The 27,694-nt window shown below is 36.3% G+C and overlaps 1 protein-coding gene across 3 annotated transcripts in view; it reads right to left on the bottom strand.

Moving 5' to 3' along the window:
• SDCCAG8 (SHH signaling and ciliogenesis regulator SDCCAG8) overlaps positions 1–27,694 on the bottom strand; it is a 116,573-nt gene that overhangs the window by 57,756 nt on the left and 31,123 nt on the right. For all 3 annotated transcript variants that reach the window (XM_075043176.1, XM_075043178.1, XM_075043177.1), the window contains 2 exons: positions 25,965–26,081; positions 13,626–13,768 (listed from right to left, as the gene is read on the bottom strand). In XM_075043176.1, coding sequence (XP_074899277.1) covers positions 13,626–13,768; positions 25,965–26,081 — 260 coding nt within the window. The remainder of the gene's footprint in view (positions 1–13,625; positions 13,769–25,964; positions 26,082–27,694) is intronic.

Genomic DNA, 27,694 nt, shown 5'->3' on the forward strand with positions numbered 1-27,694 from the left:
TGTGCATGCTTGTGCAAGAATTATGTAGAAATACCTTTTAAAACCATCATGATCAAGTCATTCCTTTAAACCTCTCCAAGGAGCTGAAAAATTGCCCTTCCTGTATCCCATTGTGGGAATTACCCACTGAGTTGCTCTTTATGTCTGTTTCTGGGAGCTGACTGGATGCTGATTCTGGAGCCGGCTGCCAGGTCTTCTCAGCGGAAAGCTCAAGTTTCTGGAAACTGCCCCAGCCAGCACACTGTGTTTGGTGAGCTTCAGTACAATCTACATTTGCATGGTCAAAATTTGAAGAGACCTAATTATTAATTTAATTGGTAGAACTGGAGGACTGCATCATTGTTAAGGATGCATGTGGTCCTATTTGTGAGAATTGAGGCAAAAAAAAAAAATCTTAATTTTTGATTTTACAGTGTAAAGCGCCTAGTTACATTAGTTGAGAGATACAGAGTTTCCTAAAATAATGAAATGACAGAGTTTTTTTCTCTTAACCATGTGAAGCAGAAGCTACCACAAGCAATTAGAAAAGCTATGTAGAGGTCAAGGGTTTAAAAGTGGTAAAAAATTAAGCTGTCAAATTGACTGAACTCTTTAAATATGGATCTGGAAAGTTAGAAGATGCTACAGAAATAACTTTAAAGTAGAAATACCTTTAAAGTATGTTAAGACTACAATTACTACTACTTTGTCAAGACTACAATTATTTGACAAATTAGCTTAAAACTATTTTCCCCACAATGCAAATAATTACCCAACTGTATACCCACTCCCAGAATCCAAATAATTTCAACTTGTTATACTACATTCTATTTTTTTCTGAGAATTTCAATTTTGCTGAAATGGAGATCAGTGCATATGATTTTCTTGTTCCTATTGAAATTTTTTTCCAGCTTTCTCTATTTAGAATGCAGCTACACCATTACAACTTTTATATATATTTGCACTTTATATAATATTAGGAGGTCTACAGAAACAATAAAACACCAAGTCTAAAACTTCCACTTTGCCCTTTACACCCTACCTGAGGCATCAGAAGTTATTATACATTAATGGCTGCGCATTAAAAAGTTTTCTACTCTATTTTTGAGTACTTGCTGTACTTGAAAACTACTACAAAATTACCACTAACTGGAGATATTGATGGGCATGAGAAAGACCAAAAGTTGTAAGGGCATAGGAACTGAGACACACAGAGTGTTACTCGTATGAAAGTTTATACAACAGAAAGAAGCTTCAGTATAGTTAACTTGAGTATATACATAACTGGTGGTATATTCCATCTCTACTTCTATCTACTAGGTCTTTTAACAAAATGAAAGGATTGGGTTTCCTACTCTAAATTCAGTATAAAAGAAAGAACTTGCAAACACCTCACCGATAAGATGATTTTATTCTTTTGGTGTTATGCCTTCAAGATACATACAGAAAACTACCAGTTCCTCAATGTTGACAATAACTACTTTTCAATCTTGATAGTTCTCTGTATACCAAGTCACAGCTAAATATTATCACTAACTGACCTCTATTTCATTGTTAGAGAAGAAAAAAAGTGTCTCTAACAGTAATTAACATCTCGTATTAGGTCAAATATACTGACTTAGAACCAAAATCTGATTTTTCTGGCACATCTATAAGCCTTGCTAGCAAGATAGGCACCTTGTAAGTAAACGCCCATCCTGCAGAGGTTATTACCATCAGATTGTGAACTATTTGGCTAGTAAGTCCCTATAAAAACAGACAGTTGAGTACAGAATAGAAGTTGCATGGGAAGATGCAACATGAGAACTGTTTTTTGTCAAGTCTTAGTATGTAGCCCTAAGCACTTCAAAGTACAATGCCCCTTTCTCTGAAACATTCTTTCTATCTTTGTTCCACAAACCACCTTTACAAATGGCTGAATGGTGAAATGTTTGCTTTCCATGGAAGATTTAGAGACATTTACTCTGTATGCACAAAGTTATTTGAATTATTTTCACTATATTTAAAAGAAAGGAGTAATTTTCTTGACTTATGGTGATTCTTCAATTTGGCACCAGCAGCTTCTCATGATACAGCTTCAGGACAGTTTTAAGCAACATTTAAGGCAACATTGCCAGAATAAGGTGCGGTCCCTTTTTTTATCCTCTTATAATCAGCACTCATGCAACTTATTCTGCAAGAACAAATGATTCTTTTTCAATCTGATTAACTCCCTGAACCACCTGACCATACAGGTGCCTGTCTTCCTGTGTCAGCACAAGCAAGGGCCTGGCAATATGTGGCCAGACATAGCCACATATTACCACTCTAGGGATTTGCCTTTTCAGCAGCAGCATAGACTTAGACCAGCTTCAAACAATTGTGACTCTGTACTCCAAGGCTCGGCTTGTTAATAAAGTAAATCCAACCATCAGGCTCCTACCACTGAAAAAAAAAAATAAAAATGAAGCAGCTAAATGATGCAGAGACCTGATCTGCTATGAACTCACTCTGCCAATTTAAATTTGTTCAAAAAACCAATGTTTTTGGTACGTTAACTTTGTACCAGCAAGCTTTATGCTGAATCAGGTATCATCTGTCCTACTGCTGCTGGCATAAAGTCAGCATAAACACTGCGTTGCATGCTTTAGCTAATTCAAAAGGAAAGTGACTGTGTGCTCACACCTGATCCAGATCAGATCAGCACAGCTGAATGATCCAGTAGATCACAGATGCACAATGAATGACTGTTGAACAGTCACCTACATTTTTCACAGACATTAGGTTTGGGCACACAACCTGCAGTTAAGCTACCACGGGCCTGATACTTTGAAGTTGTTAACTCTACCCAACTATTGCTGAAGTTGAGAAGGGAGGAACAGTTCCCTCTGCCTCCAAAGGACCAAGCCTTACAGGAACAGCTTGGGAAGAAGCAGAACAATTTGACAGAACAAAGAGTTCTTCAGGATGACAATTTGAAAGACAATATTTGATTTTGAAGGAATTTGATCTAGAGTAAGCTCGACCTCTCCCCCATCCTACAGCAAGATACCACATATTCCAGCAAACTGACAAACTTGTGACCAAAAGCAAGAAAGATGAGAAATACTGTGCCAACATTACATTGTAATTGACTGTTGATTTGCTCTAGATATTACAGAAACATCCCAATAAAATACATGTTTATCTACCCGCATATCAGAGGCGCTAGATATGAACAGGTGAGTCAAAAATAAAAATCCAGCCTTATATACCTTTTATTGTTTTGGTCAACTGTGGCATAATTTTTGTATTATCCTGATTGTAGCTGTCTGCACATTAGTATTAGAAATAATGGACAGGCAGTATAACAGTTGAGGGTTTTTTTGGTTTGTTTTTTTTTTTTTTTTTGCTCAGGTTATAAATCTCTCTTCTTTATGCTGTCAAGAGTAAAGGGAGAAACATATTTCAATAGCAACTTTAAAACGAAACTCACAAATTACTACCATTATGTTAAGTGCTAGATATCCCACTGTGCAGTTTTGCTTTGTGAATTTTTACCTTCTTCCATGCACACTTTTAGCCACTGATCGCACAGCCTTTCAGTGTTTTCTGCCTTTTCCTTTAAATAAACTGGCTCTGGCTCCTTCCATCTGGTTCCCCTTCCGTCAGCAACCCTGCACCTGTTCACACCTCCTCTCCTGTTGGATTCCACTGAACATTTCCTCCTCTGCCAGGGCTATTCTGGCACTCGCAACCTTTCTGTCATTCAATCCATCTGTCAGAAGTGAACTTTGTTTACCGCAAGCTTCTGCTTTCTTCTTCAAGAAGCAAAGCCCCTCAAGGTCATTGTCAAATGAACTGTCGGTGTGGATTTAAATCCACTTCTGCTAACCAGCAGAAGATGAAGTTCTTTACAGTCCTGTATTTGTGAAGATTGGTTTGGGGTATAGGAGAAATAATACAGGAGCAAAAGAATAGATTTTAACCAACGGCTAATGTGTTTTTCTTCATATACGTATATCTGTACCTTCTTGCAAAGACTAGCAGAATCTGATAAAGACTTGCAGAGCTATGCAAAGTGGAAAAGGCTAATAAAAATATTACAAATAAAATAATAAATGAAAGCTTTTGACTCTTATTTTAACACCACGTAACAAAGATATTGACTAAAAATGCAAAGAGAAAATGGGAACAGACGAATGAGTAAGTTTACAGTAAAACCTTAAAGCGGCCAATACCATTCGCTGTAAATTATTTCATCTGCAGCATCTTTTTTTTTTTTTTTAAGTTACCTACTGATGTTTCAAATGCAACACTATTTAAGGAGAAAAAAAAACCCACAACGACCCCTGAATATTTTTTCCTGTTTTCAAGCCTTGTAAAGCACACATGCAACTCTGTTAAAATACAGCCTTCCACATTGAGACAAATTTTAAAGATTCTTTGTCAGGGCTGAGACTAAATTCATATTGTCAACAGGATACATTATTTTTAGCAATTCCTGTGCCCATATTTCTTTTCAGAAATACATTCTGATAACCACAAGCTCCTGAATTATTAACTAACCTCCTCGACAGTTTCATTCTTCTAAAATGAGAAATACCTTTCAATTTCACTGCATATCTTGCATATCCTTAAAAAAAAAGTAAGCTTTTTCACTAGGATTAAATACAATACCAAAAAATAAAATACTTATTTTAAGTTTTGTAAGCAATTATAACAAACCACCCATTTTATTACCCTTTTACCAAAAATGAATTTAAAGTAAAGCTTTCTGGGAGGAAATCCAGGAGGTAATCCAATCTCATTAGCAGAAATGCAGTTATACTTATGTTAGGTCTGAATTCGACTCTAATAAAAATTGCACTGCACAAGTTTAGCTGAATAATAACTTAATACTGATATATCCCTTATATGGGGATTAGTCCCTGCATTTGCAAGGGAATTTTTTTCTGATGCTATGATCTTCTTCCATAGGAAACTACACGCAGGTGAACAAAAGCTCTGGAAATAGAAGAGGAACTCTGAAATAAAAAGAATATGCAGCAGTGTCACACCTAACTACAGAGAAACTTTTATTACGCAGTTTGATTTAAGCCCTGTAGAAGGCAACTGAATGAGGAGAAGCTAATCAAGAACAGTTGCTCCTGTTTCTACAAAAAAAAGTAGTCTGATACTCGAACCACCAGGAACACAGGGGCAACCAGCAGTGGCACGCTATTAAGCTTGCCACGCTGCCAGCACAGGCAGGGGAAGGAGGTCAGCCCTGTCAAGTAGCCGACAGAGGAGGCTGTGCTCATCTGCTCGCTCAGGACAAGCATCTACCAGCTCACACTCTCCCCCTGACCAATCACTGGCACAAGGGCACTGAGCAAGGGGGTGAGGAGAGCAGCCAGGCAGCCAAAGCTGGCGTGCTCAGGTGATTTTTTCTTCCTCCCTCCATCCACCAGCTACCTTCTCCAGAGATGACAACCTACAGGCTGATGCTCTTCAATGTCGAGTTTGATTAAGTCCCCAGCTGAGGACTCTTTGGGTTCTCTGTTGAATTTTTTTCTAGGCAAGAATTTCAGGAGCAGAGTCTTGCACAGAATAAAAAAAAAAAAAAATCAAAACCAAACCAACAAGCACTGTGACTGCAGAGAAAAACAACTTTGAATATAGTTCTGAAAGCACAAGGCAGCTTTTAAAATTGTTTAAGTTCACAAATACCAAGTGCTGATAGAAAAAGTACATTTTAGCTTATTGTAAAAACAAGCTTTCAGATGTACTTGAGAGAAAAGCCCTAAAACAAGTAAAAAATAAAGATAAAAATCAGAACCATTTTCCCACTAGCAAATGCAGCTAAAAAATCCAGCAGCATTGAATACACGTGTCTGAAAAATTTTTGTGGTTCAAGAAAATAAATCATTACCCTGCTGTCATTAGTCACTCAAATAGAAAACCTAATTTGAATCTGATCAAAGTAAATATTTGATACACATGTATAAACTTATTACTGCTAGTGCTGAATAATAACTGCTCAAAACAAAGACCTTATAAAGATGTTTGTCTTCTACAGCAGTTAGTCTCTTCTGTATTTCATCTGAACTCACTACTCGCTCCAAAGCGCTTTAAGTATTGTCACTGCTCCTGAACCACACTCTACATGCAGTAGCAATTTGGCTGCCTCAACAACCTGATGCGATGTATAAAAGATGAAATCATTAGAGAAATTTGATGTGACCAGTTGCAGTTTAAGTGCCACGGAGAAAAATTTAGAGGAAGCTAAGACTAAAAACTGAAAATGTATTATTGCCTTTTCCTTGAGAAATTTGTATTGTAGGACAATAAATTGTCAACCATGTTTAAACTCTTTAAAAATGAAAAAAGGGTGATTTATAGATGTTCATATTCAAAATTAATACACGATTTTTTTATTTATTCTTTACTCCTTCACTTGTATTTTTTTCTTTCCCTTTTAAACTTCATCAATGGCCCTTACAAGTTTGTAACATAATCTTAAATATGTTTAAATGATTAAATAGAAAGATATTTAATTAATTGTGTATTATCTTGACACAACGTATATCAGCTTCAAAATTGCTACAAGGCACTGCCAGAAGACGACAGAGCCGATTTATTTCAAATCATTCAGTATCAGTCTTCATAAAGCAGCATATGGTCTTATCATGGCAGGTAAAATATTTTACCTTCTATAATAACGCAGAGCAGCTAATTTATCTACATGCTATATAATCAGATAAACAATTTCAGCTGCACTATGAAAACCTGTAGGCAGGGGAGAAATTTATCCCCCACTACTTTATTGATTTTTCCGCCTATACATTCATATAATCGCTAACAATAGAGGTTATTCTTTCTTCCATCCCCTTCTTCAATTACCTTAAAGCAAGACCTTCTTTTCAGTTGTGGAAATATTTGCAGTTTCTACAGCTGCAGGACAAAGAACTGAGACATTTTCACAGAGTTGCTCGGGGGAAAAGGAAAGGGAGAGAAAAAAAAAAGCTTTGCAAGATTCTATTGCAAGTAAAGCAGAGTGAATGACAACTTTCAAAGCTACCACAATCATTTACTAATGTGCTGCTATACCAAATAAGTCTAATTTTTTTTGACAGCACCAAATTAGATTTATTGCAGAAACTGCTGCATAAATAGCATATGGCTATGTTATACCACCTATTTCAAATCCCTGTAATGTTTCCTCCCCTCCCTGCTCAAAATGAATAATTGAGCCAAGCTATAAACCTTCTGCAGACGAGAGATATACAAGTTCAAAAAGCAGATGCAGGAGATGTAGATTTCTTTGTTGAGGTTGCCTAAAGAAGTATCACCAATCAAACAAAACCGGGCAGTAATAGGTCAGGTCTCCCTTGCTACACTTCAGGATTTTATTTCCCCCTTTCCTTGATAAAATTTTGTTTTCGCTTCTCTTTCAAGCTGACAGTCATCAACACGGGGCACGACCTCGTAATCCTCTCGCACATGACTACCTCTTACTTGCACAAGAAATCCTATTGATCTTTACTTCTTACGTGAGTCAAATTATTCATGTGACTCAAGATCAGAAGGCTCGGACCTCCATTCATTCCTCACAGGCTCTCATTTATGAGGAGGGTAGTGCCTCCTCCGAGCAAAAAAATAAAACATCAGAAAACCGGCTTCATTCATCGGGGGGGCCCAACCCTGTGGGAAGGTGCCGACCTACAGCTCTCCCCCCTTCAACGGGAGCAAAGTTTTCCTATCGGTCTGCTGGATCAGCCCCCAGACCCACGTGCTTTCGAGCTTCTGTCGATCGCCGAATTCTGCCTGCAATACGCGGCTACAAATGCGAACACGCGCAACCTTCCTACGTGACGGGACCGAGAGCAAAGGCCGGTGTGTTTCTGAGGCAGGAGGGGGCACGGCCCCCCGGGCGGGCCGTGCCCTGGGCCCAGCAGGCCGCACGGTGAGGGAGGGAGCCTGGCGGCCCTCCCGCACCTCCCCTCCGCCGGGACGCGGGGCGAGGCCCGCCGCTCGCCTCCAAAGTTGGCGCGCCTGCCGCACGGAAAGACGTTGCAAGGTCTTCTCTCCGGCCGACGGGCACACCACTGCACACATCGTGGAAGGCTGCGGCTACCCCGCCGCTCGCCTCTCGGTGGTCAGTCCTCCCAGCTGCCCTATCCGTTACTGTCTGATTAGCTCTGCGAAGGAGCCCCTCCCCGGCCAGCTTTCCCCGCCATCTGTTCCACACGCGATGGCTGCCGCCCAGCAGCCTCGCGCTGCCCTCCTACCTGGCACCCGGCTCCCGGCCTTACCCCAAAGTGCTAACACAGGTTCTCGCTGCTGGCAGAGTCAGGATTTCATTACTACTACTTTGACAAGTGCAGGGTTGTTTGTAATTTCTCTTTTATCCTGATTTTGATTGTACAACCACCTCCCACTGATTCAGTTTGCTTCAGTTTTGTTGCTCACAGATTTTACTCTCCACATTAATCTCCCTCTGGCATGTTACTGCATCTGTTCCCTTTTTTATTATTAATTTTCAAATTCCCACCATTTTTGACAAAAAGGAGGTAATCTACACTCTGCTTCTGCCCATTTCATTTTCTTTAATTTGGAAGATAAGTATGAAAGCGTGCCAAAGAAGTTAATTCTCCGTTAACAGTTTATTTTCTGGCATCCCGATGCCTTTGTATATGAAAAACAGATAGGAATAAATGTTGACTGAATCACAACAACATAGTTGCAACCATCCCTAAATTTAATGAAAAGTAAACATATGAAGCAGATTCTAAAAAGTTTATTAGTTATCAGAGTTGTTACAAGTTATCACTCCTCTCTGTATTTTAAAATAATGGTTTCGTACAAGATGAGCAGAATATAAAAAAAATTAGAAAACAATCACAGCTTACACCTCATTTCTGCTTCTCCCCCCTCCCCCCACCCCCCCACCAATTTAAGTGTTATTGGTCCTTTCTTCAGTCAGTCAGTCTGGGAACATAAAACATACCTCAGACTTTTAATATTAGTAACAGCATTTCTTTGAATGTTACCTCCTTTCCAGCATAGACGATGGACTCTTTCTGACATGTTAAAATTGTTGGAAAAAGCACGACAGTAACTGTGCTGCTAACTAATAGGTACTGCTAGAAAAAAACAATAGATAATAAATACCTAGTACTGTGCAACTCCCTAAAAGGCTATGTGTAACCACCAAGAAGTTAGTTTACATTTTATCATTTAATAGTATAGCTTAAATAGGGAAATCAACCTATGAGGCATGCTGCAATTCTAGGAAGGAATGCTGGTGACGACATACAGCTCAACACCAAAGCTTCAGTGACTAAATAATGCCACTGGAACCCAGAGGTAGAATGATAGATTTATGTGCTTTATTTATTATACATGTAATATGAATTAGCGTTAATGCAGTAGTTGAAACTAGCAAGAAGGATGGATGCACAGTAGGAAGGCTATAACACTGCTAAAACACACTATACTCCCCAAATACCACTTTCTTAGATATGCTGCTTTCTAGAGATCATATCATTTCCAGAAATAAGGGAGAGAATAAATATCACATAATGGGGGGCAGGGGGGAATAATCAAGAACTACAAAACCCACTGACTCACTGTAATACAAACTTCTATTCTTCAACAGTGACACAGGGATTCAGGGTAGCTTGGTGGGTCATCTGAACCTGGAAGCATGGGTTCTTCTACTGTTTAGTAATTTTTCCCCTTCTACAAGTTGACATTCAATACTGCTTGCAATATTTCATATAAGCAAACAAGAATAGTAAAAATTAAACTAAACTAAATCTGCTTCAATTCCACTCAATTATATCTCCCAGCAAATTTTAGATGACATTTCAGTCAAAAATATCTCAAGCCATCTACCTAGCTTCGTGCCTGAGAAAATGCATGATGGCATAGAAAAAGTTCAATTTTGAAATTCAGTGACTCCCTCACTTCTTCAGATTTATTTAACTGCTTTGGCATATGCAAACAGGAACTACATCTGACTGCAGCTAAAACAAATAATAACTTCAGATTTGTTTTGAAACAAAAAGAGGAAAGATTTGTGACCATGTTTCTGCTATGCAAGAATAGTGAAAAATTTTATTAAATTAGGTGATGTGCTAAGATCTGGGCAAGTTGTTAACATCTTGCATCTTTTATGTGATCTTTTCCACTAGCACATTGACATGCTTTTTAATGATTATTCTCTCATGAACTAAGAACAATAGATCTGTATGTTTTCTGCTCTCTGAAGAACGGATTCAGATAAGCTTCATTAGCAAGACCCAACCTTGCCAAAGTAATGGCAATTTAACACTGCCTTCAGAAGTAATTCTGTAAGATTCTCCTACTACGGTAACTCTAATACAAATAACCACAAAGCTGGAAATAGGGTAAGAAAATAAATACTTAAAACAAGCATGGTCAGTCTCATAGCATGGTGACATCTGCAAAGTTACATGACTGACAATCAGAACTACACAGCAAAAGTTCTGTATTTTCCCAGTCATTTGAAGACATACAAATTAGAATTACTAACTAGATTCAATAGCAGGAAATGCATGTTAATAGCAAGGATTTCTAAGTAACATATTGCTCCAGGAAGAAAGGTGACAGGAAAATACAATTTTAAACTCTGTGGCAGTGCTTTAGAATAGCTAATTGTAACCTTTTTCTTGATTTTTAACAAGTACATTTTGTTAACTTAGAAGCTGTTTAGTTGGTAATCAATCAACGGTGTCTGAAAACTAGGATGCAGCAAAGAAGTGGGACTCCTGGATAAGGGTGCAGCTATGCAGAGCACTTTCTTTTTCTCATGAAGACATTGACTACATGCTCTTTCTTATTTAATCCATTCATATAATATTTACCATCTCATTTTCATACATTAAAATCCACAGTTCTAGTATTTGTTTTATTATGCTACTTATTTACAATATCCAAACTTCGAATCAGTGGATTAGTGAAGAACTTTTCTCCTTTGTAGTATACTAATTCTATACTAATTCATAGAAACCAAAGAATTCTTTCTGTATCTCCTAGCTACTTCTAATTTTTGCCAGAACAACACAGACAGGTCATGCAAGGCAACAGAAAGACTCTCCATAACTGTGTAACAGCAGTACAAGCCTCCCTCAAGTCCAGCGTTGTGAGAAGACTTGGAGTGGACCAGCTGGTCCTCTCCTGAAAAGAGGGGAATCAGCAAGATGAGGCCAAGGCCAGCATACCCAAGAGATGCACTAAATCAGTGCAGTTTCTGCAGCAACCTCCCACAGGCAGGACTCTAGAGCTTAAAATCTGTTTTCCTTGGCAAGTGCCACAGTGAATGAGTCTATAATCCCCATAGGATTGCTATCACCACTACCCTTCAAGTAAGCATTTTCACTGGCACAGCTGCCATTTGAGGTGAAGGGAATAAAGAATGAAAGAAAGCAGACCGTAAGCGAATAAAGTTCATGTGCAACAACTATGGAGGTACCAATCCATTAAAAACATACTGAGTTCAAAATGCAAAACTAAGGCCGTTAGAGACATGTAACTTTTATACCTTCACTAATACAGAAAACCTGTTCTGGCAGAAAGTGATCTGAGAGGAAGAAGAAGAGTACAGGCTAAGGAAAAGTTTCATTTGAGTAGGGGATCTTTTCCTCTGCGACTCAGGGAAGAGATGACTATGTGAGAACACCTCTAAACCTGCCCTACCAATCTAAGTATGTGGGGATGACAGTAACAGTTCAGGAGCAACAAATCTCTCATCTCTTTTGCCCCCCTTCTTCACCCATGACAGCAATATCACCTAATGTATTCCTGGAAAGCAGACAGATAAGGAGGACACAAACACCTACAGAGAACAAAGCATTGTAGAATTTGGGGAATATCAAGAAGAAAGATTTGAACCTATTTCCCATGCTTCAATGTATATGTTTTTCCAACAATTAAATGTCAGTGTAGAAAACATTTCAATATTTACAAGCAGAGGCCATAACATGAATGCAAAATATAAAAAATAAAATGAAGATTAGGACATTGCAGAAGAGTGGCTGCACTAGGTCAGACAAAGAAGCCGTGGCAGTTCAGCATCTGTCTCAAAAAGCGGACGTCTGTGAAATTGTATGAGAACAGGGCCAGCACAGAACATTACTTGCCCAAAATACTGTTCCCAAGCTCCAGTGATTTACATCTCAGAAACTTCCCAAGTCAGAGACCATAGATTGAAAAGCTACCTGAATCATTTGTATGTTAGGTATCCAGCTTTAAGTACCTCGCTATGTAAAAGTAGGCAATAGTCCTCATTTTTACAAGTTGAGTATTTTCACGGGGGGGGGATAAAAAAAAAAAAATTGGCTAGTCAGATTTCCTCCAAGATATCTGAGCTTTATTGCATATAATCAGCCTTTTGCTAAAAGGAGCGTGGTAAGCCATTTGGTTAACTATCACAACAAATCATTATTAATAAAGTTCTGCTAAATCCAAACTTTAGATATCTTAACAACTCACCCAAAACTTTTTTCAAGTTCATTAACCTCTAGCATATTTTTTCTCTAAATACAGGCTGTTAGAGTGGTACTTTCTTCCATCTGTTAAACAACCGTGCTCTGAATTACACCGAAATGTAGCTGAATAAAACAAATGATTCATTGAATTTAATAGTTTAGATGAGGCTCTATTTTATTTCCATTTACTCAATGGCAGAATTCTCACAAAACCCAAAGAGTACAAGACTTGGATAAATACGCAGACTTCTGTTAAGTGATAAAAAGCTGAGGGTTTTTCCCCCCCCCCCGTAAAATTTAAATTAACTTAACTTTTTTCCTTAAGGACTGAGTAAAAGTTGCCAGATTTGTTTCTGGATGTTCACTCTTGCGGGGAGCAGGGCAATGGAACAAAACAAAAACCACACACACAACCAAAATCCTGTGAACGGTCAGACAACAGCATGTTCTGTGGCAAAAGGAAAAATTCCTGCAGGTACCAAAACTCAAGCTGCAATGAGTAATTGGCATGATAAACTTCTGGTGTTTTCCAGAAAAGTGTAATGAATAGTACAGTAAATGGCATTGGGAGCTATAACCAAGGATGGAATAAGCTCAGGCAAAGTCTCTCGTCACACAGTGTTTGCATTGTACCACATCTCCACTGAGCAAGTGACTTAAACACCCTCCTCACATACTGGAGCTTACCTCCTATTCATAGACAGTAATGCTACCTTTTGATTCTTTAATCTTCAATGAGGCTTAACATGATTATGTTCATTTATACATTCCTGGTCATTCTGCTGCAGAAACTTCAGGTTATTTATCCAAGAACTCCTACACTTAAAGGTGCTGCTGAACACTACAGCCTCGAAAGACATTTAAAATATCTTTGTCCTACCAAACACAGCAACGACAAACAGAATGTAGCTGCACTCTCCCCTGCTCTTATACCTGCCCAAAAGCATGCCACCTCATCACCAGAGCTGAACATTGCCTTTTCTTCACTCTAGTAATTAACTTTCATAAATTATAGTTCATAACTCACTTTGTAGTTCGTAACTCACTCACTTAAATCTCCACTTCCAACATGACTGAGGGCTGCCCATACAGTCAATTAATGCAAGTATCTATAACAACTGTGGGGAAGCCTGTGGCAAAAAATTAGCAGAATGAAATTGGTACTACAGCATGTAATAGGATAAGGGGTACCTGGTGAGGTGCAGTTGGTGCTCAGATTTACTCAGCAGTTCTGTCAGTTTTAGGCACTCCTCTCTGGCTCCTGTCACATCCTGCTGGGCTTGTTCCAAACGCTGTTTGTTTCCATTCAGCTCTAATCCCAGTTTTTCTATTTTCTTAGAAAATTGTAGAACCAAAGAAAGTATATTTAAGAAATGCATAGAGACACATTTTAAGACAATAAACCTTAATGTGATCAAAGCTCCGGAAAAATAATGCATGCTTTTGGTTTAGAACAAAAGTAGTTCGTTCATAAAAACTGCAAAACAAGCAAATTAAAGTATTTGAAATTACATTCTTATGAAAAGCCAAAATGCATATAATATTTAAAGACATTAATAAACAATCAATGTTATTGTCTTCACACAGCTTAAGAGATACATGCATTCAATCATTTTCCGATTTTCTCATGTGAAGGCTTCCATATTTGTGTCCCAAATTCACTCTGTTAGAAAGCCAGAAAGCAGCAGAACAGCAGCCATCTTCAGAAGCTGCTGGACATACGATAACTCTTGTGGTCATTTATTTTGCTTATCTATTACATAAACAATGACACGGTGGAATTTAGCTTTGTCATATTCATATAATATTATGCAAGAGAATAAAGGTCATTTTGTAATTTTACCATTATAGAAAGTAAGTTATTTATGACTTATAACTGAATCCTAAAAATACCAGCTGCTGTTAATCCTGTCACTTTCTTAACATCATTAGTCCTTATATGGCAACTAAACATAGTAAGTAAATCTTAGTCGTCGAGTCTATTAATTTATTTTACAAACAACGATAAGCAAATTTGCATGACCACTAACTTTGATTCCAGTGAAGCATACTGGACTTAGGATCTCCAATTGAATCATATTGTCAACAATTTAAACATATTTCACAAATATTCTCAGAAGGAATATATTTTGCTCTAAGTCCATATACAACATACAAGTACCTGGAGGAACATGTCTGTAATGTAATACTATACATGTCCTAAGGATGCTTTTAAGGAGGCCAGTGGAGTACAGAATAAGCTAAAAATGTAATTTTATCATGTAGTAACTATTCTGCACTAACTCCCTACATAAATATTTATTCGTCGTTGGGGCTGGAGGGAACTTGCATGTTTTTCAGTCAACTAAACTGTGAAAGGTCATTTGTAGTACAGAATAAAATTGTTCATATACGGAGTTAGTGCTGAATAGCTATTATACTTTAAATTCACACCATAACTTATTTTGTGATAGCTTCCTCATGTAGACAAGCCTCAATATCTTCTTTAGTTCATGAAATTATTCATTCAAACATTCTACAAGAACAAATGAATGTAATGCAGTCCCAATATTTGCACTTGAAGCACCTTTGTAATAATGTTGTCTCTTTTCCTTGCATGAAAATGTTAACCTAAACCACTTACAGTAAGTCATGATGTTGCAGACAAATACAAGTTCTTCATCCAGAAAAAGGTTTCATAATGTGTTTTTTTTAATTTTTAATTTTGCTAATTACTTAACTGTACACTTTTTTCCCCCCAAGAGCACTCAACAAAGGTTCACGAAGGAAATGTTGATTAGAATTTGAATGTCACCTTGCTTTATCACATAGACCACCTACCAAATTAAATTGGTAATTCCAAATTCAAATACAAAGATAGTGAAACTATATGCAAAGTTGTTAGTATACTTCCCCTCTAAAGAATGTAACAACCTATTACATTGTCAGAATATTTTAAAACCTGGTGTGCAAAGGTATTCAGTTACATATGGTTTGCATTTTCACTTATTTTGAGACTTTTGCATATTTTTAAATAGAACAGAAGTCTCAGTGGGTTCTCTACACTCTATTCTTCTTAACAGCAGCAGCTCATTAATGTTATTTCTCCATTCATAGTAAACAGGGACATGGTTCTTCCCTATCTTTAACTTGTAAAGACAGTGAAGTTCTGCAACATTCTTAAAATTTGCTTTAAGAATACATCCATTCAGCACAGCTTTAAAAAACCCCAAACTACAAGTTAGTTGAAAAGCATCAACTAAGTATTTCAAAAAGCATAACCACAGCTGAGAACATAAATACACTCTAGATCACTCCTTCAGGGAAAAGTTTCAAGGAACAGATGGGCTTTACACCGTTGCCTGAAGTTAAACAGGCTCAGTCAGGTTTTGACACAGACCCACAGAAGGAAGCAAATTCCAAGTGTAAGAACCTCTGGTGAAAATGTTCTGCTTCCATCAGCCAGATGTTGAACCTGCAAGGTTGAACCCAAGAATACATCCACAGATGTCAGTTGTCATGGAAGTGCAGAGGGAAATTCTCAATGACTCCATGACAGGGTCTTTAAGGATTCACAGGAGTCTTATGATTTCTATAATTTTCTATAAGTATCAAGAAAGCAAACAGGTTTTGAAGAACAATTTTACTTCCACTACTTTCATCAGTAATTCTAAAATTCAGAACCAGCTCCTTTACATACACACACACACGTGCATACAAAGTGCATGTGTGTAGGTGTATATAGATATATAAAAATATATCTTAAAATACCAATATTTAGAGGTACTCACAGCGTGAGCTTTATGAAGAGTAGGAATTCTACACAAGAATTCTGGCAATGACCATGCCAGAAAGAGCAGACAACCTCATGAGAAAGGAATGGTTGAAAAATGCCACCCAAGAGAACATGCTAACAGCAACTCAGAAAGCAGAAGCACCTAATCCAGGTATATTTAGGGATGTCAACTAAATTCTTCATTTTGAAAGACCAGAAAATGTTCACTGAAAATAATTTGGTAGGAGCCACGCATCACTGTGCTGAAAACAGCCCATACTCTGAATGCTACACGTTACTTTGGTTTAAAAACTCAGATAATAGTTTGAAACATATGAAGCCTCAGAACTTGAGACTTGTTCATACAATAAAAACAAACGCTCTTCTCTCTCCTGCAAACAATAATAGTCTCACAAATACACTCTATCCTCAAATATGTCAAGTCCAGTACATCACTAAGTCATCACAATATAATCAGAATTTAAAATACAGAGAAATTACAGAACCAATGAACCTTCTTCACTGTTCCTGCAGGGAACCTTATCAGGCAGCATCTTTCCAAAACTATTTAGACTCAAACTAGTTTTCATTTTCCTTTTAGTTCCCATTTCTTCTACTGGGAAGCTAGAAGCAGTTCTGTAGCTGCTCTCTGGGCCCCAGTGTAATTGTAGGGAGAGAAATGGAAACAAACCACCAACTAAAGTATTTTGCTGACAACTCTGCTTTTCATGCAGCGTTAATTTGATCCCTCAGTGCCTATCACTTGTGATACAGCTTTTTACAACATGATCAGAGAGTATTTCTTCAAGGTACTTAACTTTTCAATGTATGTGAGAGACAAGAGATGGAGCACAGAACTGCAAAAAGACAGATGACAATCTTGCATTTAAGAAAATCTGAAACAGATTTTCAGTATAACAAGGAACAGAATTATCATAATGTATACGTACAACAAGACTACATTAAGGTTGGAACAGGCAACTTCTGGTGCTTAACTCTGCAACTTTAATATTCTTATTTCTTCTGCACATTAATTTTAAAAGTACTATTTAATCTGTCTTGCACTGCAGTTGCCTAAACTCGCAAGGAATATCAACAGGCACTTTGCCATTGAAAGATGGCAGGCTAAACCTCAGTAAGACAAACATCATTATTAGCAAGCTGAAACACATTAACACCATTCTGCATGCGTATTCAATTCCATTACAAGAAAGAAGTTTTACTAAAGAAAAATAAAAGCATTGGTGAGATATCACTGCAGTAAAATTGCATTCTATATCAATTATTCTTTTTTCAGTATTACCACCAACCAACTTCTATATTTTAAGTTTTCCACTTTGAAGCATATAGGACCCTTCTATATTTTTTTCTTAACACTTCAAATAAGTGTTTCACTTCTCATTCATTAGTTTATGATGAGTTTAAAAATTATCTTCTGATTTTCACAATGCATTTTTAGGTGAACACACTGGACATGCTCATTCAGTGACATAAATGCAACTTACTGGAAAACATAAAAAGATGATTTTTCAAACACTGGATCAATCTTCAAATATCCTCTTCATAAATTATCTGAAATTATCTTCACCTAACAATACTTATGTATGTTGTAAAAATATGCTGTTTAATTAACTAGACATCTCTTTTATCTCTACAAAATCTGATAAAATGAAATAATAATTTCATTCAAAACAAGCCAAATTAAAGATTAAAATAATTGTTTAATTCTTTTCATACTGATGCTGATTCTATTGTATGCAGAAAAATGCAACTTTAAATTCCAAACTAGCAGATGTTTTTCATAGAATTTTAAATAGCAGCAAACTGACAGAAAAGACAAATGCTCTTTTTTTAAACAAATGAGAATGATTAAGCAGTGATAAAAGAACTCATACTCTGAAGTAAATGCAAAAACAACTTTAGAAGGCTTTTAACAAAATAAAAAATATACTAAAAACAAATGAATTAATAAGTGATTTATGACATTCACTGTTGTACCAGTATGCTCACACATCAGGTAAGAAAATACACAATATAACCTGAAGAATAAATTCTGCACTGACTATACCATTGCATAAATTCTGCAGTAAAATAATTCTGGAGGGGAGAATATTTTTGTGAATTTACAGTACTTTCTTTTTCTTTCGTACTTCATTCTCCACCATTATTAAAAGATTAAAGGGGTGTAAAATAGAACCAAAAATAGAAGACCAACTATAAAGTAATAAAAAGTGAAATGTAATTACTCTGGTGGTTGGTATTTGCAGGTACATCCCCAAAAGGCAACGTCTATGAGAAACACATACACTTCAAAGTAATACACAGTAAAATTTTACAGGGCCTGATGCTCACATGCTTAGTTTCATCTACCGAAGTAGCCCTTCAAATCAATGAGATCAGTGATAGTGCACAGGACTGAAGCTATAATTAAGGTCTTTTTAAGAGATGCCACCAGTATGGCCGTTCACATACACTTAAATATATATAACAGCAACAGGAAATTTTTGCATTAACACTGATCTCAATCATGTTGCTTTCTTTATTTATTAATATACTAATTAATCAGGAACAGAATAATCATACCCTACTATAACACCAATTGTATTTTATTATTTTTATTAATTTAAAAAAACCAATAAACCAAGACTGCTTTTGTACCATGATTTCGAGGTATTTTACTTGGAAGAAAGATGACTATCAGTCCATATGCAGCAGGGGTCACTTGAAGTCATTTCTATCCTAATCCTGATATCAATCAAGCAACTCTAGGTTCTGAGTGGTCTCTAAACCTCAGACCTCCCAGGCATGGCCATCTGACATAACATATTGCACCTGAAGAACTATCCAACTTCGTAAAGAGAGTTCGGACCATCACGAGGTTAACCCCCGCCACGTCCCAACAATATTTTTCTCCCTTTTGCACTCTCTATGAATTACTGCTGCTTCCCATTCAAATCTGAATGAACACACAAAGCAGTTATGAAAACTAAATTTGTTTTTAAAGGGGAAACCTCCTTTCTGGAAGTAGATTTATTATAAAGCTGTGAGAATATACAAATAAATAGTAAGAAATACAATGTACACGAGGCTTAAAAGAGTGCACAAAGACCACCTCTTTTGAAGAGGTCAATTCACAAAAAAAAAATCAAACACCCCCCCCCCCCCAAACCCACCCAAAACCCAAAAAACTGTAAATTCTACAAATCATTTCGCCCAAAACAGAAGTCTGAAAACCTTTCATGACATGAAACGCAACTAATGTGAGCAAAAACACAAGAAGAGAAGTAACCCCAAGAAACACACACTGTTCCTTTGAAAGGTTTTCCCTATGGCTGGCTCACAAATCAATTGACGTCTAAAGACCAGAGACACAAGCAAAGACATAACCTAGATAAGCAGTGCAGGCTGGAATTTGTTGGATGGCTATTACTCTAGCCTGATCTGGTGGGACTCTTGAACTCCTCAAAGAGAGGCAGTTTTGTGACCACATTGTCACTTGTACTGCGAAGACATGTAACAGCACCTGGCAGTACTATGGCACCCCATGTGCTTCACTAAAAGGCAGAGCCTCAAGACAAGAGCCATTACCTAAGCAAAGGTCAGCAGCCACAAACCCTCTGCTTCCAAAAAGATTGAGAATTAATTGAGACAGGATGCCACAGTTTGCTAGGAAGAGCAGCAGTGCTGGAAGAACTTCCTGGGAATAATATGGAGGGGGGATGTCCTTAAATGCACACATCTTTAAATCCTGTTGAAGGAAGCTTTCTACCTGCAATTGTTAGCTGGGGCAAGAAAAAATTCATGTTGCTAAGTATATATTTACAAATATAAACACAATTTTTTAATTAAGCAATAATCTTAGGTGTCTGTCCTTGTGCAAACTCCCAAAGAGCAACACAGCCCTAGGATACTGTGGATAAATACCCTGGGAAACAGACAAGAGTGAATGACTGTAACATGTTATACAAGATTTTACCTCATTATTTCCCTGAAAAAATTTGCTTTCAATTTGCCAAAATATTTGAACTGAAATACTATTTCAGGAACAAAACTTCCAAACCCATAGAGATTACTGCAGTCACATTTTAACAGACAACACTGCTGTACTAGAGATTAGCTTAGCAGCCACCAGCAGAGATAAGAAAGTGATTTTGTTCCACAGTGGAACAAGATTTTTTTTTTTTTTTTTTTTTTTAAATGGATTGCACTGGGGGGTGGACAGGGACAGTAGGGAGAATGGGGTCATGCAAAATAGATTGCTGGCTGATACAGGAATTTCAGAAAAGGAGGGATGCATATAGAAAAAAGGAAGGGGAAGATTACTCCTACTTCATTATTGAAAAACAGGAGAGAACAAAACTTACTCCTTTTATCCTTTCAAACACATATTTGAGATTACTGATGTAGGATTGGCTCTTGTTTCCTGGACATCATTAAGGAATAGCTGGAAAGAAAACCTATGCAGTAACAACTGACAAGTGATAGTCAGGGACTTGTACACTCCTTTTCTTCTGTTTGTTGGCACAATGACTATTGATAAAGCAAGCATTTTTGTAGTTTAAGAAGAAGAAAAAAAACCAACAGAAAACAAGCATTTCTTTAAATATAATGCATATAAACACTACACTAAGAGCTATGCAACTCTTTTCCTACCATGAATAATGTTTAATGCACATAAATGATTTTCTCTGTCCATATACTAATGGGGTGACATCACAGTGGATGACAGAACATGGATCAAGGTTACATGGGCCAGCTACACCTATGAACAATAAAATCCTGATTACCAGCTGTGTTATTCCTCTTAGAAGGCCAGCTGCTTAGGGGAAGCAGACCAGCACAGAAAATGCATGACAATCAGTACAGAAAATTCTACTACTGGGAATCCCACTCCTAAGGATTTTTCTTATGGAAACATGGACAAAGAATTTAATGAAGGCTGCTCATACCATTCATCCTTGAGGAATGGATGGCTGACAGAGGAAAGCGATGCCACAGCAGAGCAGCAGCAGCCATATCATAATTGTAATTAAACATTTCTTTTGTTATATATTACATGGTTGTAGATCAAAGTTTTTCCTCAAAAACTTTGAGAGGAGCTAGTAAGTTCAGTTATAAAAAAGAATGATGTTCCTCCTGAACAGGTCAGAAAGTTTGTATGAAAGCAAGGCATAAAATACTATCATTTTACTGTCTCCTTATTTACCCATTTTCAAATTAGTGCGTTGAATGCCCCAAACTGAAAGTGATACATTAAAGAGTTCTGTTATAGCAAAGGTTATCACATTTTCTTAATGCTTTCTTGTCCAAAAGCAATTTGGTTTTGCTACTTTTAAGGCCATTATACTCAAGGTCAGACCAGGTAAGAATATTTGATGCTAAGAGTTTCAAGCTGTCTGCTAGGTTTTGGGTTTGCCAAATAGTATTCAAGTATGTTTACTGATTGAACAGACTTTCTTTTCAAAACAGAACTTCCAGAGCATCTTTTTAACTAATGAGGTCACAAAATCTTAGGTATAGAACTGTTACAAGAATGCATATAACACACAATCCTAACCCATCTTCATCAGCATTATTAAAATGTGCAAGTTTCAAAACATCTGGTGATATCCTGAATGTCCCAGCTTGTGAAAAATCTAGTATTTTAAAGCCTCACTCATGGAAGCCTAGTATCTACCCATAAAAAGACATATCAGTGAATCAGTGTCTTCAGAAGGTTATATTGGTCTTGCATTGGACACTGCAGCATTTCCAGGATATATACCCAAATTCTTGGCCTGCATTATTTCTGATGAAGACAGAGTCAGTAATCTCTCCACTTATAATGTCTAAATTAGGTTACTATAAATCACAGATTTATGACAAATGAGTTAAACATTCCCAAAATACCTTTTGGCAAAATGCTTTTGGACTGCAATTTTGCCAGATTTTTATTTGTCTGCAAAATTGTCAGTCTATAGTGTACAGAGATATCATTTAGGTTCTGTCATACTACACAAAAATGCTTTGATGTGTAGCTCTTTCCATTTCTATAGGTTGTGTGTATCAGTGGCACTCCAACTTCCTTTTATTTGAGCTCATGAACTTCCATACAGGCAACTCTTAAAAATTTGTGGGTTTTGGTATAATATTTCTGGAGCTTTTCATTCTGTCACCTACAAGGTAGGAAACAGAATTCTGTAATGCCCTGCTTCAAATGACATTTGCCCAATTTTAAAGACAGTATTAAAAGAATAGTTTTTTACAGGTTAAGTTTACTGGCTTGGATTTATTTCTACACAAAGTATTTATCTGATTCCTCAAAACATGGTAAAATAAAATTTAAAAGCTTCAGTTAGTTTCTGAAGTTGGATTTAACATGTCCTGTTACTTTATTACAAGGAGACCACAACTCCCAGTGGTGCAATGCTACTGGTAAGAACTATCTAATAAGGATGATGCCCAAATTGGCTGGGAGTGCATAAATCAATACTACAAAACTGTTTTCACTTCTACATGCTGAAGCTTGCAAGATTTTATAAACCAAATAAAAGTGATTTACAGAAAAACAGAAAGCAAATGATTAACAGTGTACTTAATTTTTATTTTTATAATGCAGAGCAGAAAAGAGCAAGCGATGCTAATCTGAGGAAACGATTTCATAGTGTGTCAGAAGTATGATTTCTATTAGAAATGCACAAATTATGCCACACAGTGCTTCCAAATTCACAGAAGAAGTATTATAAAAGTGAAGTCCTGCTGTGTTAAAAATGCCACAAAATTTTTATTCTGATAACAGCAATTTAGGTTAGGGCGTGACTTTTCTCTGATATAGCTGTGCTAGTACAACCCCTAGTGTGGACACAGTTTACTGCCATGAAGGCATTATACTCATAAAACTTAGAAAGCTTGTTCCTAAGAAGGAAAAGTATTAAGTAAGGCACTGTTACTTCTGCACAGCTACATCCACAATGGGAGGGCTGAGAGAGAAAAAGAGCGGGCAGTAGGTTATGCTACTTTACAACATACTGGGCCAGACGAACAGATGCAGTTTTTGTGTAGAGAAACTGTGTGCTATATGTCCTCCCCCGCCCCCCTGCCACAATCTTAATCAGGATAATGATGGATGACATTACAAAATACTTATTCAATTTAAATAGTAACATTGCTGATTGCTTCTTCATTTTTATTTTAAGAAATATTCATGTCAAATATTAACAACAGGTAGTCATACCAAGGTGCCAATGTTTGTTATTAGTCCTAACTGAGTAATAAAGATAGGAAAAGACATACTAGAATAAAAGAGAATAAACCCAAAGATATATACTCCCTTTAATTTTCCTAAAATACACAAATACAGTTTTGAAGTACTTTATAAATATCAGTGTATGATAAATACATATCTGCATTTACTGACATAGAAGTATACATATCTGATGACCCTAAATTGTACATATGGGGATTTCCGCCTATTCTGATACACCTGAATAACTTTAATCCCTTTTAAAAAGTCACTACATATAAACTAAAATACATCTTTAAAACTAAAATTCATCCACAGCAGAATTAAAAATACAATCATACCTCAAGACACAGTAAACTCACTTTCAATATATCATAAGGCAATCTGAAAAACATTTCTTTGCTTTTAAAACAGAAAAATGCACCATTTAATATAGAATAGCATGAAAATACTGATACATTATTGTTTCTCTACTCTTAAAAAAGAATTATGTATTTATTATGAACAGATGGTGGCCAAGGAAGGTATCAACTCTGTCTCTTAGCCAGAAGGTCAGGTCATGGCTGAGAGACCAAAGAACAATTACTGTTTGTTAATCAGTGCCATATAAGATGAAACATTTTAGGTTTTTCTTTCAATAAAAAGATAGATGTGATTGAACTGTTTTCATTTCATTTAAATGAAATAATTTGCAATGACTTATTAACATTTGTTAAAATTTGATTTGAAACAAATGGCAAAACAAACAAACAAAAAACCCCAAAATGTACACACACTCATTTTGGTGACCTTTTAACATGTTAAATAATATTAGGACCTATACAGAACTTTATTACTAGCACCACACCTATAAAAAAGCTGCTAGATGCTGAGCCTGAGAATTTCAAAACAGTTTGTTTTCCTTTTTTTGAGGAACCAACAATCATATTTGAACAATATAAGTACTTTACGTAATTACCAAATTACTCTAATAATCTTTGCTGATAGGAATTCTCCCTCCTATCACTTCCCTTTAATTATATTGAATTATAAATCACCACATTTTGGTGTATTCATACCCACACTGAATAAAATACCAGTATGTCGATACATGAGGTTAAAATATTTTGTTAAATTTTGCAATTTGTTCAAAAGGCAATCCTGAAGCAAGTTGGAGAACAGGATTTAAAATCCAAGATACTTCTTCAAATATCTTATTAAACACATCCTGTTTTATTTGTATGCCAAGATTATGCCAACTCTCTTATCTGTGATATCTGTCAAGACACAGACGACAAGCCTGTTTTTTGTTTTTCAAAGTGTCCTTAGGCCTAAAGGATGCAGGAGTAAAAAAAAAAAAAAAAAAAAAAAAGCCAACCCTGAAAACAAACTGCTTTAGGGCCCCTGTTTTTCTGTGCTGGATGATTTTCTATACATATTGAGGAGTTATTTTATCTAATAAGCTTCTCTTTTGGATTTTACATATCTTTTGATTATAATTTGAATTAATATTGCTTCCAGCTGAAGCTCATACTTTATTAAGTTAATAAACTTACTGCCCTACATGAAGATTTTGGGAAACTGGTAAATAAAAATATAATTTTAGAAATACTGCATTTTTCCCTACATATATTCTTACACAGGGACCAATTTGTTCACTTATTTAAAAAAAAAAGAATGGTTTAAAACCTGTTGGATAGGCTGCTCTAATAACAAAAATGTATACTAAAAAAAAAGATCCTCGTGTGCATCTTATACATGTGTATTCAGAAGACATCCACTCTCATGTGCAAATCACAACTTATGAAGGAATAGCTGGAAGTTTGAATACCTAGAGAAAAAACGGATAGAACCTCAACAAAAGGGCACTTCAAAAGATGCAGATTACACCTGTTCGAGCTGCTTGCCAAGTATGTTGCAGGTTACTGTAATAATCTTTCTTACTGCATGGGATGTTTTCTCACAGACCACCTGTAAGGCATATACTGGTTTTTGTATTATTATAAAACACAGTTTTAAGATAATCAACAACTAATGCCTAGTGGAATTTTCATATAGTTATTTTTTCTAGAAGGATATTTTTGGTTTGGTTTGTTTTTTTTTAAAACTTTTCTATGAATCCCAGCATTCATTAACCTTGAATTTTTTTTTTTTAAAAAAAGGAAGATATATGATTTTCATTTCTGGTATCGTTAGGTTATACTTAGTCTTTAATGTTTTGTCAGGCTGCATGTATACATAATTATATGTGGATTTACTTGTGAGAAAAAGTGTATAAATATATGTATACAGTACATACAATTTAAGTACGTTGTATGAATACATATGACAGAGTAATTCTATATGAAAGCATGGGATGAGTATTATCTAAAATTGAACATACTAGGGCTGAAAACAAGAATAAGATAACCAAGAGGTATTTATTTAATAGTAACAGCTGGCTTGTTGCCATTAATTTAGAAACCATTTAACAGTAATAAATGACCACTATTAGAAAAACTAATCATTCCAGCTTCCGAAATAACCCTACTTAGGCTTCTAATAACTGCAAAGTTATAGCAGTATTATCTCTTACCTGGTCCTTAATTTCAAGCTCCCTTATAGTTTTTGTTCTGTACTCTCTGAGCTCCTTTTCTGCCTCATCCTTCTTCATTTTGGTTTGATTCAACTGATAGCGCATTTCTCCACACACCTGTTAGATTATACAGACAACATGATCTGTAGCTTGAAGAATCCATAACCCAGGATTTGCAATTAGATCTTTTGGTGCCCTCTAGAGGTCATTTAAATGCAACATATTTTAATTTACAGATATTTTAAGACTACATATGGTAAATGTTTTTATATAAAAAGGTGGATCTGAATTCTCTATATAGTCATTAACTTTGAAATATGCAGTGCCTTCTAGATTCAATTATATTTGGATCAAGATTTTGCTAAGTATAAATATTTATGTTGTAAATATATGTGCTACTAAATACAGTTAAACTACAGTTGCTGGTTTTATATTCTTCTCCCATTCTCTCCAAAATCCCAAGAAAGTCTATGTCAACACTTTCAAAACCTAGAAGGATCTATCACACTCGTATATAAGGGCGTAGTTTCTTATCTTGCCAATTTTCCACTGTTAAGAAAGAAAATGTTTAGATGTTAATACAGTAATTTTCAAAGTTAGATCAGAGCATAATAGACTTACTGCAAAATGAAAATAAATTCTTTAAAAACAATGCCTAATTCAAATATATGTATGGGCCAGAAGAAAGGGATTAAAGCAACATTTAAAGAAATCTAGTATCACTCCCACAAAGGTAACAATTATTCTCTGCTTTTGGGATGTTCATTATTTTACCTCCTCATTCCTTTCCACCTTAAGGCAGCTCAGCTTCAAAGGGTCTGGGGAGGGGTTAGGGGCAAGAAAGAAAAAAAAGCCACACCAATCCCTTCCATTAACTTTCACTACTGCTGTGCAGGGATGTTATTCTCCCATTTCCATATCTAAGACTTTTAAAGGATTCTATTTGATCTTATCTGTTGGGAATGGAGAAGGATGGTGGACAAGCTGTCCCCTTTTTGTCCTTATCCTGTGCAATCACCTCCAATTTGTGCCTGTTCATTTCACCTTAATTAACCAAACATAAATACATGCACAATCCCTAACAAGAACGCAAATGTGTTTACTCACAGCTACCCTTAGAGAAGAATTTTCTTTCCAACTCACTCTGCTTCCCCTGCCCCACTTACATTCTTTCACTTGCTTCCTATATGTATGCACTTTTAATTTGCTACTACAATCCTCTGTGCTTCTCAGCAATCTCCTCACACACACTCTACAACCCAAATTAATTTCTATTTTTCAGTCTCATACCTCTTCACATTTTCACTTTTTTTTTCTTCTTCTTTAAAAAAAGGTAGGGTAAAAGTAAATATGCATACTGCAATCAAATCACCTTAGGAAAAAACCAAAACCAACTGCCATAAGTTTAAGAAGCAGTGTCACTTATTAATTCAAAAGACAGCTTGTGAATTTAGCCCTGTTGCAAATAATGCAAGGTAGAAAATGCTCTGATGAATGGCAAAGTTCTAAAGTATTTTTTTTTAATACTGAAATATCATATGCAACTAAAAAATCCTAAAATGCAACTGCATAGATTGCCAACTCTGCCTTTCTACCTCCTCCTTACTTTGCATGAAGGAGGTAACAAAGTGCACTATGTCACTTATTAGAAGCAAAATTAAAAAAAAAAACAAACAGACATTCTTGCCTTCAGCAGCCCCATACATCATACAAAGTGAATAACACAGAAG

This window comes from Buteo buteo, chromosome 12 (genome assembly GCF_964188355.1).
Source record: "Buteo buteo chromosome 12, bButBut1.hap1.1, whole genome shotgun sequence".
In the NCBI taxonomy this organism is placed as follows: Eukaryota; Metazoa; Chordata; class Aves; order Accipitriformes; family Accipitridae; genus Buteo; species Buteo buteo.